This window comes from Oncorhynchus nerka, linkage group LG10 (genome assembly GCF_034236695.1).
Source record: "Oncorhynchus nerka isolate Pitt River linkage group LG10, Oner_Uvic_2.0, whole genome shotgun sequence".
Lineage (NCBI taxonomy): Eukaryota > Metazoa > Chordata > Actinopteri > Salmoniformes > Salmonidae > Oncorhynchus > Oncorhynchus nerka.
The window spans coordinates 80,118,592-80,135,866 of record NC_088405.1 but is presented as its reverse complement, the minus strand read 5'-3'; the positions used below and the strand labels follow the sequence as shown (position 1 = coordinate 80,135,866).

At 42.6% G+C, this 17,275-nt stretch overlaps 1 protein-coding gene across 3 annotated transcripts in view; it reads left to right on the top strand.

Moving 5' to 3' along the window:
• LOC115136082 (alpha-tectorin-like) overlaps nucleotides 1–3,442 on the top strand; it is a 49,645-nt gene extending 46,203 nt beyond the window's left edge. For 2 of the 3 annotated variants that reach the window (XM_029671483.2, XM_065023785.1), the window contains 3 exons: nucleotides 135–219; nucleotides 347–466; nucleotides 2,091–3,442. In XM_029671483.2, coding sequence (XP_029527343.2) covers nucleotides 135–219; nucleotides 347–466; nucleotides 2,091–2,194 — 309 coding nt within the window. In that variant the 3' untranslated portion in view covers nucleotides 2,195–3,442. Of the gene's footprint in view, nucleotides 1–134; nucleotides 220–346; nucleotides 467–605; nucleotides 713–2,090 lie in introns of all 3 variants that reach the window. The other variant, XR_003864567.2, reaches the window with a different exon arrangement.
• Nucleotides 3,443–17,275: the final 13,833 nt, after the last annotated feature.

Genomic DNA, 17,275 nt, shown 5'->3' with positions numbered 1-17,275 from the left:
ACAAATCTAACATGTTGTGAAGCATGCTTAGAATAGCTAAGCTTACAATGGCTATGTTATGCCACCTTAATACAAGTGTGTGTGGTGTATGTGTGTGTGTGTATGTGTGTGTGTGTGTGTATGTGTGTGTGTAGAACTGTCCCCATAACAGGAGGATGTACACGGACTACAGCAATCACAAGGAGCAGATCCTCACTGTAGGACCCATCAGAAGGAGAGGTACAGATCAGTGTTCCCCTAGTGTGTGTGTGCGTGCATGTATGTGATACAGACATGTCGCCTTAGTGTATGCATGCACTTGTGTAAATACCAGTATGTGTGCGATTCACAATTTTGTGTATATTAGAGTCGGACTGGTGTGAGGTGGGGAACGGGGGCTGTGAGCAGATCTGCACCAGTAAAGGCATGGGAGCTGTGTGTAGCTGTGTGACTGGGATGCTGCAGAGGGACGGAAAGAGCTGTAGAGGTAAACACACATCCTATACATTGCTATATGGGTCATTCTATGAATAAAGTGCCTTTTAAGTATTGTAATTTTGTTTAAAAAAAATACTATTTCACATCATTTTAACCTTCTTCGTAACAATGTTATCCCATCTCAACAGTGTGACTGGAGTTGCAAAATTCCGGTAACTTTCCCAAAATTCCCAAATCTGGATTTCTGCATAACTTGGGAATTGTGCAAACAAAAATGCACATACACTCTACAAAGGTTGGGGTCAATTCTATTATAATTGACTGAATTTAAATGCAATTTATCCCACGCACTGTACTGTGGGCACACACTCTGTCTTAATTTTGAAGGTACTGTACTTGCAAGTAAGTGATGTGTAGAGGAAGTCCTGTGTAGCTCAGTTGGTAGAGCATGGCACTTGCAAAGCCAGGGTTGTGGGTTTGATTCCCATGGGGGACCAGTATAGGGAGATTGTTTTTAATGAAAATGTCTGCACTCACTACTGTAAGTTGCTGTGGATAAAAGCGTCTGCTAAATGACTAAAATGTCAAATGTAAATGTAGAGTGTGACAAGCACAAAGAGTGAGCATGTGACTTCCTCGTTCAAAGAAGTTTTTTTACAGTATTTACAGTACTTTTCCTCTGGTATTAACTTGGTGTGTTTACTAGGAAAAATATGTGGTATCAATGGTTACTTTCTGGTACTTATTCAACACAATTGGTAACTACTTGTTACCTAAAGATAACCAGTTGTGCTTGTTTTAATCAATCCTCAACAAACGAGCACGTAAATCATTAATACTGTGTTATTAACATGTCACCGTCTATTTTGAAGTAATATCTGGTCATTTCAGTACCGTAAAGTAAGTGCTACCAAAAAATAATGTTTACGTCCAAAGGCACTGGGGTTCTCTTCTTTCTCATCTGACCAGGGGTGAAAGTACGGGACCTCCTATGTGTGCACATGCTTAATCATAGAATTACATTTAGAATCCCTATTACTTCAGTAGGATCTCTGTGGGCCTAGTCGTAAAGATTTATAATTTAACTTTTTAAATGTATTACATTTTATTGTGGCATAAACACAACCAGTCTTGATGTTTTTAGTCACTTCAAAGAAGCTCCTTTACTAGGCTACCCATACACGTTCATCCACTAGAAACATATTTCCAGCCTCCAAGCAGTGGTGAATGGAAAGAGACATCTGTTCCTCAAACACCACAAAGTGTAATGACATTTTGTCATTAGGCCAGAATTTATGTATCCACTACTGTCCGTGTGCGTCTTGGTGTCGGCAATTCATCTCTTCCTTGGCAAAATTTCAGTGTTCTCGTCTAACCACATTGCATGTTAGGGCGTAGGCTATACCAACTGTTTACTTGTCCATTCACTCATTTTTCATGCCTCTGACATGCGGTAGCCTAATGATAAATAGGGGTGTAATAGCCTCCAGTTTTCTTGACATTTGGTTTTAGTTATTGTGATAGGCTCATGTTTTACCAGTATGGCGTACCCCCACTATTTATTTTGCTGGGACGCCGTACCGGACCGCCTTACTTTCACCCCTGCATCTGACCCTTTATTCTGTCCTTCATAAGACATCCTTCTTCATTTCTTTTTTATTCCCTCCATCCAGCTGTCAGCTCCAGCGTTGACCTACGACCCCTCGTTCTCCCTCTGGCCCTTAGCACGGTGGTCTCCGTGCTCCATGCTCACTCACACACTTTTCTCTTCTCCTAACACTTGGAGGACAGTTAGAGAGACAGATAAAAAGAGAAGAGGAGAGCAATGTAACACGAAATAACAGCAAAATATAGAACAGGCAGCTACAGTTCCTGCTCACGGTCACAGAGACATCCACAGCAACCAATCACAGAGACAAGAAGCCCTTCCCTCTGGATGGACTTGACAACAGCAACAACTCACAAGGCCCTGGATCACAACAACAACAACTCACAAGGCCCTGGATCACAAAAACAACAACCACAAGGCCCTGGATCACAACAACAACTCACAAGGCCCTGGATCACAACAACAACAACAACCCACAAGGCCCTGGATCACAACAACTCACAAGGCCCTGGATCACAACAACAACAACTCACAAGGCCCTGGATCACATTAACAACAACTCACAAGGCCCTGGTTCACAATGAAAAAGCCCCCTAAAGAATATTTTTACTCACATAAACTTTAGCTAGACACAAGAAAGTCAGTATATTTCATTTAAAAACAGCTTAGTGAGTTAGTATTAGATAAAGCGTTTTTTTATGAAAGGTGAGGGCATAGTTTGCCCTACATTTATCTTTGATGGCAAAGCTTGGTTTCCAAAATGATTAAAAATATATGTTATCATTATTTATGTGTAAAGTCTAAGGCTGTGTATGTGAATTGATTACCTTTTCTCCACTCAACCCCTTATCCCCAACTCTGAAAATATCGAATGAGTCTCAATAACATACAATGTGCTGGTAGATGTGCCTTGACTACCAAAGGGTTTGGTCATGTCACACTGCCATTCTATGTGCCTACTCATGTGCCAGCCTCAATCAGAAACAGTTCTAAAATAATTTGTATGTTCAAAATGATACTCCTAGAAACATTTGATTGAAAAATAATGAATATTGTGAAAGTTAAATTACATCTCAAAAAGTTTTTTTTTGTGCACAACATACATTTTGTAAAAACCAATGCAGGTCCAGTTCTCCAGAACAGTTCTCCAAAAAAGCAATGTGACCTGTGTCAAAATACGCCTACCTAGGCTACTGTTATCAGCATGTGAAATAAGCAATGTTTTTGTACAATGACACAGAAAGAAGCTCATCCCACTCCATATAGCTAGCAATAACCATTTATGTTAGAAAATATTGGAGTATCTCATAACATTTTCATTATGTACAAATGTATACTGAACAAAAATATAAATGTAACCTGTAAAGTGTTGGTCCCATGTTTCATGAGCTGAAATAAAATATCCCAGAAATGTTCCATACGCACAAAAAGCTTATTTCTTTCCAATGTTGTTCACAAATATGTTTACATTCCTGTTACTGATCTTTTCTCCTTTGCCAAGATAATCCATCCACCTGACAGGTGTTGCATATCAAGAAGCTGATTAAACACATGTGGACAATAAAAGGCCACTCTAAAATGTGCAACACAATGTCACAGATGTTTCAAGTTTTGAGGGAGCGTGCGATTGGCATGCTGACTGCAGGAATGTCCAACAGAGGTGTTGCCAGTGAATTGAATGTTCATTTCTCTACCATAAACTGCCTCCAATGTCGTTTTAGATAATTTGGCAGTACATCCAACCGGCCTCACAACCGCAGACCACGTCTATGGCGTTGTGTGATCGAGCAGTTAGCTGATGTCAATGTTATGAACAGAGTGCCCCATGGTGGGGTTAGGGTATGGGCAGGCATAAGCTATGGACAACGAACAAAATTTACATTTTATCAACGGCAATTGGAATGCACAGCGATCGATACCGTGATGAGATCCTGAGGCCCATTGTTGTGCCATTCATCCGTTGCCATCACCTCATGTTTCAACATGATAATGTTGCAAGGATCTGTACACAATTTCTGAAAGCTGAAAGTGTCCCAGTGCTTCCATGGCCTGCATACTCACCAGACCTTTCACCCATTGAGCTTGTTTGAGATGCTCTGGATCGACGTATAAGACAGCGTGTTCCAGTTCACGCCAATGTCCAGCTACTTCGCACAGCCATTGAAGAGGAGTGGGACACCATTCCACAGGCCACAATCAACAGCCTGATCAACTCACGCTGCATGAGGCAAATGGTGGTCACACCAGATACTGACTGTTTTTCTGATCCTCGCACCTACTTTATTTATTTATTAAGGTATTTGTGACAAACAGCTGCATATCTGTATTCCCAGTCACGCGAAATCCATAGATTAAACCTAATTATTTTATTATAATTGACTAATTTGCTTATATGAACTGTAACTCAATAAAATATTTTTAATTGTTTCGTGTTGCATTTATATTTTTGTTTAGTATACATATTGTTGGTACAGGCTTTTTTGTTGTGATATTGTATGAATTTCAATTGGCATTTCAATATTGAGTTTGCACAATTAATTGACCCAAAAAGGCAGCAAGGGGAGGCAATTATCCAATTTTAGAAAAGCAATAACATTTCAAGAATAAACTGAACAGCTCTCATAATTGACCATTGTGTCTGTTTTGTCTCTTCAAAAGTTCCACATAAGCCTACATGCATTCATGCCTCAATGATTTTATAAAACCATACACTTAATTAATATGCTAAACGTAGGCTATGTGAAAGAGCTACAAATGTTAACATGCTTACTGTTAATTTGGGGTTGTATAGTTGTGCAATAAATAGGCGCGAATTTGGACTATAGACGAGCGTGTGCATGGGTATCCCGTCACCAAGGCGACCGCGTGATACCGGGTCTAAAATACTTTAAAAACGAAAATAGACCTAGCTACTGTACATGCATGCAATATACACAGCTTAAGGATACGGCAACTTTACCGCTATATTGATGGAAGGTGGAATATGTTATATATAATGTGCAGATATAGATAAGGGCAAAATAAATATTGGTTTGACATCGACGCAGAAGCTACATTTGCTTTTGGACACTGCAGAAAAGTGAAGACTTCGAAGGTGAGAGAGAACCTACTTTATGTAGTCTACTGTACACTAATAGCTCATTGCAATGATGTAACTGGCTAAGCGTAAATCTAACGTTGGTTACCGACTGTCTTTAAGCCCGGTTCCATGTAAAAGAGCATGGGTGGACAAGACTACTGATGCTATGATACTGTAACGACCCTGAGTTTGCGCTCTTTGGAAGGAGGGAGTAGTGTTTCCGCACGAGCATGGTGTCAGAAGTGATCGGACCTCGCATCCACGACAGTGCGTGTGCTTGGCCGGTGAGCGCGTTCCTGTAAGACGTAGAGCCGCAAGCTAGCGCGAGGACGCGCTCTTTGAACTGAGGGAGTAGTGCTTTTGCGGCCCAGTCGATAGCGCGCCGGACCTCGGGCTCGAAGGTCGAGGGATCGAGACCTGCTCCCTGCTGTTTCATTACAATACTTTTTAACCCCCTCTAATGTATTGCACCTACTAGGCCAGCTGTCTTCCCAACCTGCAGACTATGTTTATAGCAACTACATAACTACAGCAACAGGGGTTTGTTTGAGTTGATTTTGATTTATGCATTAGCAAAAAGCGACAATTAGGGGGCCTGCGTCTTGTGACCATAGCGTACGTGTAGGTATGTACGGCAGGACCAAATCGGAAAGATAGGTAGGAGCAAGCCCATGTAATGCTTTGTAGGTTAAAAAAACCCAGTCCTTGCCTTAACAGGAAGCCAGTGTAGGGAGGCTAGCACTGGAGTAATATGATCACATTTTTTGGTTCTAGTCAAGATTCTAGCAGCCATATTTAGCACTAACTGAAGTTTATTTAGTGTTTTATCCGGGTAGCCAGAAAGTAGAGCATTGCAGTAGTCTAACCTTGAAGTAACAAAAGCATAGATGAATTTTTCTGCATTATTTTTTGGACACAAAGTTTCTGATTTTTGCAATGTTACATACATGGAAAAAAACGTCCTTGAAAAAGCCTTGATATGTTTGTCAAAATAGAGATCAGGGTCCAGAGTAACGCTGAGGACCTTCACAGTTTTATTTGAGACAACTGTACAGCCATCAAGATTCATTGTCAGATTCAACAGAAGATCTCTTTGCTTCTTGGGACCTAGAACAAGCATCTCTGTTTTGTCCGAGTTTAAAAGTAGAACGTTTGCAGCCATCCACTTCCTTATGTCTGAAACACATGCTTCTAGCGAGGGCAATTTTGGGGCTTCACCATGTTTCATTGAAATGTACAGCTCTGTGTCATCCACATAGCAGTGAAAGTTAACATTATGTTTTCGAATGACATCCCCAAGAGGTAAAATATATAGTGAAAACAATAGTGGTCCTAAAACGGAACCTTGAATATCACTGAAATGTACAGTTGATTTGTCAGAGGACGAACCATTCACAGAGACAAACTGATATCTTTCTGACAGATAAGATCTAAACCAGGCCAAAAGAATGTGGTGATCGATGGTATCAAAAGCAGCACTAAGGTCTAGGAGCACGAGGACAGATGCAGAGCCTCGGTCTGACGCCATTAAAAGGTAATTTACCACCTTCACAAGTGCAGTCTCAGTGCTATGATGGGGTCTAAAACCAGACTGCGCAACAGCTTTTTCTAAAATGTTTGAGAGGAATGGAAGATTCGATATAGGCCGACAGTTTTTTATATTTTCTGGGTCAACATTTGGCTTTTTCAAGAGAGGCTTTATTACTGCCACTTTTAGTGAGTTTGGTACACATCAGTTCTTCTATACACACAGTCTTCTATTAATGAATTGTTCTTTACCTCAGTCTCATTCCAAACGTCATAAATTGTTGGTTATCTGTACGAACCCAGTCTAGACTATGAATCATCCGTACACCAATTGCCTTAATCATTTATTTACTAACTAACTAAATAATCACAGAAATACATAACAAACAGTAGATATTGGTTACTAACAATGATAGGGGAGATCCACTATTGGGCTAAACCGATATGACGGCCTGCTATACAAAGAAAAGGGGGTGTGGAGCGAGAAAGACAAGACAAAATGGATCACTACACACAGTGGATGCTAATCCTTTGCACATGAACGCTCGCTCATTCGGGAATAATTGCAATCAATATATTTACGCCCCTATTGTCGCTATTGGAATTGTCGGTCCGTCTGCTGGAGAGTCAGTTCATCAGAGATTCTCTGGTTACTCAAGGTGGTAGCTCTGTCGGTGGCTCCTGATAGTGTCTGTTGTAAAGAATATGTCAGGCGTTCATTGTTCTTAGAGTAGATGTTTTGGTGGTTGTCCTTTGTTTACATAATTTCTAGCTGAAGTCTAGTAATTAGTATCTAAGATTTGCTCTTATTCTGTAGGGATCGATAGTTTGAGTTTGAGTTTATTTTATTTTTACAGGGACAGTGCACATTAATCAACGTTTCAGTAAAAGTGCCAGTTTTAGCCAGCCGGCTAATTTTCAACCGCAGTCCCTGGGCAGGTTATTAAAAACAATTACAAAATAGACAATAGCAACATAGGACAAGCAAGACATAGCATACAGACAGAGCAACATAGGACAAGCAAGACGTAGCATACAGACAGAGCAACATAGCACACGTAAGATGTAGCATACAGACAGAGCAACATAGGACAAGCAAGATGTAGCATACAGACATAGCAACACAGAACAAAAAGCAGAAAGACTAAATTCATAAAAGCAACAAAGTGTTTCCACACCTCACAAGCTACAACAGATAACATGGAAAGCGGCAACACACAGCTAGGGATTATGTTCACAAATCTGATTGACCTTTAGCCATGTCTTCAAGCATTTTGTGAAAGTGTGATATGTGGTGCAGTTATGTGTGTCTGATGGCAGTGTATTCCAGACATGGGAAGCTCTCACAGAGAAAACGGATTTACTAAAGGTGCTTTTCCTTAAGGGAACTATACAGTCACCTCTCATGGCAGACCTTGTGGATCTGCTGCCATATGTTTGGGTTTTCTGTTGAACAAAAATACTGACTGGAGGGGGAGCCAGGCCATTTAGGATCTTGAATACAATACCTGCTTCGGTGTATTGCACAAGATTTTCCCAACTCAGGAGCTCATGCTTTCTGAGGATGTAACAGTGATAATGGCTATTGGACTTCCTATCTAGCACTTTGAAAGCCTGTTTGTAGAGAGACTGAATAGGTTTTAATGTTGTACAGCAAGCTTGGGCCCAACTAGTCAAGCAGTATGTTAAGTGAGGGAGTATCATAGATTTGAAGTACAGTTTTGCTACCTCTGTAGTCAAACAATTTCGTATAAATCGGAAATTAGCTAGGTTGAATTTGGTTATTTGAATTACCTTTTTCACATGCTTTTTAAAAGAGAGGTTGGAATCAAGTATGATGCCAAGGTACTTAAAATCAGATACCACCTGGAGCTTGTCCCCTGACACATAGACATCTGGCTCAGTAGCATCTGTTGCCCTCTTTGTGAAGAACATGCAAACAGTTTTTTTCACATTGAGATGCAAACACGAGTCACTGAGTCACTTTGTAACCTGGACCATTACAGTAGTGAGGTCTTGTGCAGCTTGTTGTTTGCTCTTTGCGTGCACATATATCACTGTATCATCCGCATACATTTTAACTTCAGACCCAGTACAGACAGAATGCAGATTATTAATGTACAGGCTGAACAGGAGGGGCCCCAGTATTGACCCTTGGGGCACGCCCACATCATAGCTAAGAGTGGGCGACAGTGGTGGTCACTCTGACACACTAAGTTCTGCCTTCAAGGTATGATTTCATCCATCTCAAGGCATCAGGGGAAAAGTTGAACTTGGACAGTTTTGTGATGATTATCTCATGGTTAACAGTATCAAAAGCCTTCCTTAGGTCCAGAAACACAGCCCCAACAACGCCCCCTTTGTCCATCTTGGACTTCACATTTTCCAGAAGAAAGCAGTTGGCCGTATCTGTGGAGTGTTTCACTCTGAAGCCAAACTGCATGGAGTGTAATGTGAAGGTGCTGTTGTTGAGGTGGGCAATCAGTTGTTCTGCTACACACTTTTCAACAACCTTTGACACCACAGGTAGTATACTAATGGGCCTGTAGTTACTCACGTCAGCAGAGTCGCCTGATTTAAAGATGGCCGTTATTATGGCCGACTTCCATACCCTTGGAAACACCCCGAGACCAATAGATGTGTTGGTGACCTTAGTAATGGGGCCAATGAGTGACTCTTTGTAGTCAGTACCCTGACAGAGTCAATAAAGTAGGAATTGAAGGCTATTGCTATTTCGACTGCATCCTGTGTTAGATTGTTATTCAACATGATTTCTAGTCTTTTTGCAGTGTTACTATGGTCTTTCCCTGTTAACTCTTTTAGATTCTCCCAGATCAGTTTAGAATTTCCCTTTGCTTCACCAATTATGTTAATAAAAAGGTTTGCCTTGGCCTGTCTGATTTCTTTCATCACCTTATTTCTCAACATGGTAAACCTACGTCTGTCATGCTCTAATTTGGACAGTACCCCCCCCAAAGGTGCGGACTCTGGACGCAAACCTGACACTATAGGGGAGGGTCCGGGTGGGCATCTATCTTGGTGGCGGCTCCGGTGCGGGACGCCTACCCCGCTCCACCTCTGGCTCCCCCACTTTGGTGGCGCCTCTGGTGCGGGGACCCTCGTTGCCTACACCGGAATGGGGACCCTCTCCGCAGGCCCCGGACTGGGGACGCTTGCCGCAGGCCCCGGACTGGGGACCCTCGCCGTAGGCTTCGGACTGGGGACCCTCGCTGCAGGCCCTGGACTGGGGACCGTCGCTGGAGGCTCCGGACTGTGGACCGTCGCTGGAGTCCCCGGACTGGAGACCGTCACTGGAGGCTCCGAACCTGGGACTGTCGCTGGAGGCTCCGGACCGGAGACCGTCGCTGGAGGCTCCGGACCGGACACCGTCGCTGCAGGCTCCGGACCGGGGACCGTCGCTGGAGGCTCCGGACCGCAGATCGACGCTGGAGGCTCCGGACTGCGGATCGACGCTGGAGGCTCCGTGCCATGGATCATCACTGGAGGCTTCATGCCATGGATCATCACTGGAGGCTTCGTGCCATGGATCATCAATTAGAGGCTTCGTGCCATGGATCCTCACTGGAGGCTTCGTGTCATGGATCATCACTGGAGGCTTCGTGCCATGGATCATCACTGGAGGCTTCGTGCCATGGATCATCACTGGAGGCTTCGTGCCATGGATCATCACTGGAGGCTTCGGGCCATGGATCATCACTGGAGGCTTCCTACGTGGAGCCGGAACAGGTCTCACTGGACTGAGGAGACGTACTGGAAGCGTGGTGTGTGGAGCTGCCACAGGGCTTACCAGGCTGGGGAGACATACTGGAGGCCTGGTACGTGGAATCGGAACAGGTCTCACCGGACTGGAGAGATGCACTGGAAGCCTGGTGTGTGGAGCAGGCACAGTACCTCCCCCCAAAGGTGCGGACCCCGGACGCAAACCTGACACTATAGGGGAGGGTCCGGGTGGGCATCTATCTTGGTGGCATAACACGGTGCCTGACCAGTACCATGCTCCCCACAGTAAGCACGGGGAGTTGGCTCAGGTCTAAACCCTGACTCCGCCAATCTCCCCGTGTGCCACCCCCTCCCCCCAAACCTTTTTTGTTTTAGGGCTTCTGTGCTAGCCGTGACCCTGTGTAACGCTGGGCCCCTTTACCAGCTGCCTCCGCCTTCCTCGCTGCTTCCACGGCAGGCAATCCTTTCCAGCCAGGATCTCCTCCCACGTCTAGGATCCCTTTCCTTCCAGCCTGTCTTCCCATGTCCATTTTGTCTGCTCCTCCCGGCCACGCCGCTTGGTCTGTTTGTGGTGGGTAGTTCTGTCACGATCGCTGTCATCGTGGAAATGACCGGACCAAGGTGCAGCATGGTGAGCGTACATTTCTTTTGTTGATAAATGTCTCCAACAAAACAAAGAACAAGGAAACGACCGTGAAGCTTACTTAGGCTATAATGCCACTAACAAAGATAACTACCCACAAATACAAAAAGGAAAAGGCTGCCTAAGTATGATTCCCAATCAGAGACAACGATAGACAGCTGTCCCTGATTGAGAACCATACCCGGCCAAAACATAGAAACAAAGAACATAGAGTTTCCCACCCGAGTCACACCCTGACCAAACAGACATAGAGAATAAAAGGATCTCTACGGTCTGGGAGTGACAGGTTCCATGACGCCAGATTATGTCTGTGCTCACGGGGGCGTGGCCGCTGACTAGTTAAACTTTACAGGGAATACAATTCTCTCATTCTAAAGGTTAACATCACATTACATAATTTCACAAATAGTTTAATCTATTCATCTATACTCATTCATTTCATACAAGAATTATATGAAAACCCCATAATTGAGAAGTGTACACATTCAGAGAGATAGTTATGTGAGTTTCCTGTCCACCATGAGTTCACCAAATGAAACACACTCGTCATACCCGCCCTTTAAGTGTCCACGGATCATTCCCACAAGTGGGAATATAGTTTAATTACCCCATTTTGGGGATTTAGGAGTTTGGCCAAGTGAAATCCTTTGTTCACTCTGTGGTGTCTCTCTCTGCATAACCAGAGATAGCAGAACCTGGGTGTAGGGAGAGAGGGGGAGCCATGATTTACACCTAGAAAGGGTCACGTCATGACAGTGGTTCCAGACTTGTTCCATTTAAGAATGATGGAGGCCACTGTGTTCTTGGGGACCTTCAATGGTGCATACATTTTTTGGTACCCTTCCCCAGATCTGTGCCTCGACACTCCTGTCTTGGAGCTCTACGGACAATTCCTTCGACCTCATGGCTTGGTTATTGCTCCAACATGCACTGTCAACTGTGGGAACTTATATAGATAGGTTTATGCCTTTCCAAATCATGTCCAATCAATTGAATTTACCACAAGTGGAGTCCAAGTTGTAGATCTCAAGGATGATCAATGGTAACAGGATACACCTGAGCTCAATTTCTAGTCTCATAGCAAAGGGTCTGAATACTTAGGCAAATAAGGTATTTCTGTTTTTTATTTTTAATACATTTACAAACATTTAAAAAAAATTGCTTTGTCATTATGGGGTCTTGTGTGTAGATTGATGAGGAAAAACATTTATTTAATACATTTCAGAATACGTAACAAAATATGGAAAAAGTCAAGGGGTCTGAATACTTTCCGAAAGCATTGTAAATACATCATACTCTGAGAGCCAATCTGTAGTTGATTCATAGTGCCTTTAAAGTGGCACAACAGATAAAGGTAATGATAGCAATACGACTTGGATGTTCCTTGGTGGCATAGGGTGCTAGCTATGCTTGCCTCCATCCAGCTGTCAGCTCCAGCGTTGACCTACGACCCCTCGTTCTCCCTCTGGCCCTTAGCACGGTGGTCTCCGTGCTCCATGCTCACTCACACACTTTTCTCTTCTCCTAACACTGGGAGGACAGTTAGAGAGACAGATAAAAAGAGAAGAGGAGAGCAATGTAACACGAAATAACAGCAAAATATAGAACAGGCAGCTACAGTTCCTGCTCACGGTCACAGAGACATCCACAGCAACCAATCACAGAGACAAGAAGCCCTTCCCTCTGGATGGACTTGACAACAGCAACAACTCACAAGGCCCTGGATCACAACAACAACAACTCACAAGGCCCTGGATCACAAAAACAACAACCACAAGGCCCTGGATCACAACAACAACTCACAAGGCCCTGGATCACAACAACAACAACAACCCACAAGGCCCTGGATCACAACATCTCACAAGGCCCTGGATCACAACAACAACAACTCACAAGGCCCTGGATCACATTAACAACAACTCACAAGGCCCTGGTTCACAATGAAAAAAGCCCCCCTAAAGAATATTTTTACTCACATAAACTTTAGCTAGACACAAGAAAGTCAGTATATTTCATTTAAAAAACAGCTTAGTGAGTTAGTATTAGATAAAGCGTTTTTTTATGAAAGGTGAGGGCATAGTTTGCCCTACATTTATCTTTGATGGCAAAGCTTGGTTTCCAAAATGATTAAAAAATATATGTTATCATTATTTATGTGTAAAGTCTAAGGCTGTGTATGTGAATTGATTACCTTTTCTCCACTCAACCCCTTATCCCCAACTCTGAAAATATCGAATGAGTCTCAATAACATACAATGTGCTGGTAGATGTGCCTTGACTACCAAAGGGTTTGGTCATGTCACACTGCCATTCTATGTGCCTACTCATGTGCCAGCCTCAATCAGAAACAGTTCTAAAATAATTTGTATGTTCAAAATGATACTCCTAGAAACATTTGATTGAAAAATAATGAATATTGTGAAAGTTAAATTACATCTCAAAAAGTTTTTTTTTGTGCACAACATACATTTTGTAAAAACCAATGCAGGTCCAGTTCTCCAGAACAGTTCTCCAAAAAAGCAATGTGACCTGTGTCAAAATACGCCTACCTAGGCTACTGTTATCAGCATGTGAAATAAGCAATGTTTTTGTACAATGACACAGAAAGAAGCTCATCCCACTCCATATAGCTAGCAATAACCATTTATGTTAGAAAATATTGGAGTATCTCATAACATTTTCATTATGTACAAATGTATACTGAACAAAAATATAAATGTAACCTGTAAAGTGTTGGTCCCATGTTTCATGAGCTGAAATAAAATATCCCAGAAATGTTCCATACGCACAAAAAGCTTATTTCTTTCCAATGTTGTTCACAAATATGTTTACATTCCTGTTACTGATCTTTTCTCCTTTGCCAAGATAATCCATCCACCTGACAGGTGTTGCATATCAAGAAGCTGATTAAACACATGTGGACAATAAAAGGCCACTCTAAAATGTGCAACACAATGTCACAGATGTTTCAAGTTTTGAGGGAGCGTGCGATTGGCATGCTGACTGCAGGAATGTCCAACAGAGGTGTTGCCAGTGAATTGAATGTTCATTTCTCTACCATAAACTGCCTCCAATGTCGTTTTAGATAATTTGGCAGTACATCCAACCGGCCTCACAACCGCAGACCACGTCTATGGCGTTGTGTGATCGAGCAGTTAGCTGATGTCAATGTTATGAACAGAGTGCCCCATGGTGGGGTTAGGGTATGGGCAGGCATAAGCTATGGACAACGAACAAAATTTACATTTTATCAACGGCAATTGGAATGCACAGCGATCGATACCGTGATGAGATCCTGAGGCCCATTGTTGTGCCATTCATCCGTTGCCATCACCTCATGTTTCAACATGATAATGTTGCAAGGATCTGTACACAATTTCTGAAAGCTGAAAGTGTCCCAGTGCTTCCATGGCCTGCATACTCACCAGACCTTTCACCCATTGAGCTTGTTTGAGATGCTCTGGATCGACGTATAAGACAGCGTGTTCCAGTTCACGCCAATGTCCAGCTACTTCGCACAGCCATTGAAGAGGAGTGGGACACCATTCCACAGGCCACAATCAACAGCCTGATCAACTCACGCTGCATGAGGCAAATGGTGGTCACACCAGATACTGACTGTTTTTCTGATCCTCGCACCTACTTTATTTATTTATTAAGGTATTTGTGACAAACAGCTGCATATCTGTATTCCCAGTCACGCGAAATCCATAGATTAAACCTAATTATTTTATTATAATTGACTAATTTGCTTATATGAACTGTAACTCAATAAAATATTTTTAATTGTTTCGTGTTGCATTTATATTTTTGTTTAGTATACATATTGTTGGTACAGGCTTTTTGTTGTGATATTGTATGAATTTCAATTGGCATTTCAATATTGAGTTTGCACAATTAATTGACCCAAAAAGGCAGCAAGGGGAGGCAATTATCCAATTTTAGAAAAGCAATAACATTTCAAGAATAAACTGAACAGCTCTCATAATTGACCATTGTGTCTGTTTTGTCTCTTCAAAAGTTCCACATAAGCCTACATGCATTCATGCCTCAATGATTTTATAAAACCATACACTTAATTAATATGCTAAACGTAGGCTATGTGAAAGAGCTACAAATGTTAACATGCTTACTGTTAATTTGGGGTTGTATAGTTGTGCAATAAATAGGCGCGAATTTGGACTATAGACGAGCGTGTGCATGGGTATCCCGTCACCAAGGCGACCGCGTGATACCGGGTCTAAAATACTTTAAAAACGAAAATAGACCTAGCTACTGTACATGCATGCAATATACACAGCTTAAGGATACGGCAACTTTACCGCTATATTGATGGAAGGTGGAATATGTTATATATAATGTGCAGATATAGATAAGGGCAAAATAAATATTGGTTTGACATCGACGCAGAAGCTACATTTGCTTTTTGGACACTGCAGAAAAGTGAAGACTTCGAAGGTGAGAGAGAACCTACTTTATGTAGTCTACTGTACACTAATAGCTCATTGCAATGATGTAACTGGCTAAGCGTAAATCTAACGTTGGTTACCGACTGTCTTTAAGCCCGGTTCCATGTAAAAGAGCATGGGTGGACAAGACTACTGATGCTATGATACTGTAACGACCCTGAGTTTGCGCTCTTTGGAAGGAGGGAGTAGTGTTTCCGCACGAGCATGGTGTCAGAAGTGATCGGACCTCGCATCCACGACAGTGCGTGTGCTTGGCCGGTGAGCGCGTTCCTGTAAGACGTAGAGCCGCAAGCTAGCGCGAGGACGCGCTCTTTGAACTGAGGGAGTAGTGCTTTTGCGGCCCAGTCGATAGCGCGCCGGACCTCGGGCTCGAAGGTCGAGGGATCGAGACCTGCTCCCTGCTGTTTCATTACAATACTTTTTAACCCCCTCTAATGTATTGCACCTACTAGGCCAGCTGTCTTCCCAACCTGCAGACTATGTTTATAGCAACTACATAACTACAGCAACAGGGGTTTGTTTGAGTTGATTTTGATTTATGCATTAGCATAGCGTACGTGTAGGTATGTACGGCAGGACCAAATCGGAAAGATAGGTAGGAGCAAGCCCATGTAATGCTTTGTAGGTTAAAAAAACCCAGTCCTTGCCTTAACAGGAAGCCAGTGTAGGGAGGCTAGCACTGGAGTAATATGATCACATTTTTTGGTTCTAGTCAAGATTCTAGCAGCCATATTTAGCACTAACTGAAGTTTATTTAGTGTTTTATCCGGGTAGCCAGAAAGTAGAGCATTGCAGTAGTCTAACCTTGAAGTAACAAAAGCATAGATGAATTTTTCTGCATTATTTTTTGGACACAAAGTTTCTGATTTTTGCAATGTTACATACATGGAAAAAAACGTCCTTGAAAAAGCCTTGATATGTTTGTCAAAATAGAGATCAGGGTCCAGAGTAACGCTGAGGACCTTCACAGTTTTATTTGAGACAACTGTACAGCCATCAAGATTCATTGTCAGATTCAACAGAAGATCTCTTTGCTTCTTGGGACCTAGAACAAGCATCTCTGTTTTGTCCGAGTTTAAAAGTAGAACGTTTGCAGCCATCCACTTCCTTATGTCTGAAACACATGCTTCTAGCGAGGGCAATTTTGGGGCTTCACCATGTTTCATTGAAATGTACAGCTCTGTGTCATCCACATAGCAGTGAAAGTTAACATTATGTTTTCGAATGACATCCCCAAGAGGTAAAATATATAGTGAAAACAATAGTGGTCCTAAAACGGAACCTTGAATATCACTGAAATGTACAGTTGATTTGTCAGAGGACGAACCATTCACAGAGACAAACTGATATCTTTCTGACAGATAAGATCTAAACCAGGCCAAAAGAATGTGGTGATCGATGGTATCAAAAGCAGCACTAAGGTCTAGGAGCACGAGGACAGATGCAGAGCCTCGGTCTGACGCCATTAAAAGGTAATTTACCACCTTCACAAGTGCAGTCTCAGTGCTATGATGGGGTCTAAAACCAGACTGCGCAACAGCTTTTTCTAAAATGTTTGAGAGGAATGGAAGATTCGATATAGGCCGACAGTTTTTTATATTTTCTGGGTCAACATTTGGCTTTTTCAAGAGAGGCTTTATTACTGCCACTTTTAGTGAGTTTGGTACACATCAGTTCTTCTATACACACAGTCTTCTATTAATGAATTGTTCTTTACCTCAGTCTCATTCCAAACGTCATAAATTGTTGGTTATCTGTACGAACCCAGTCTAGACTATGAATCATCCGTA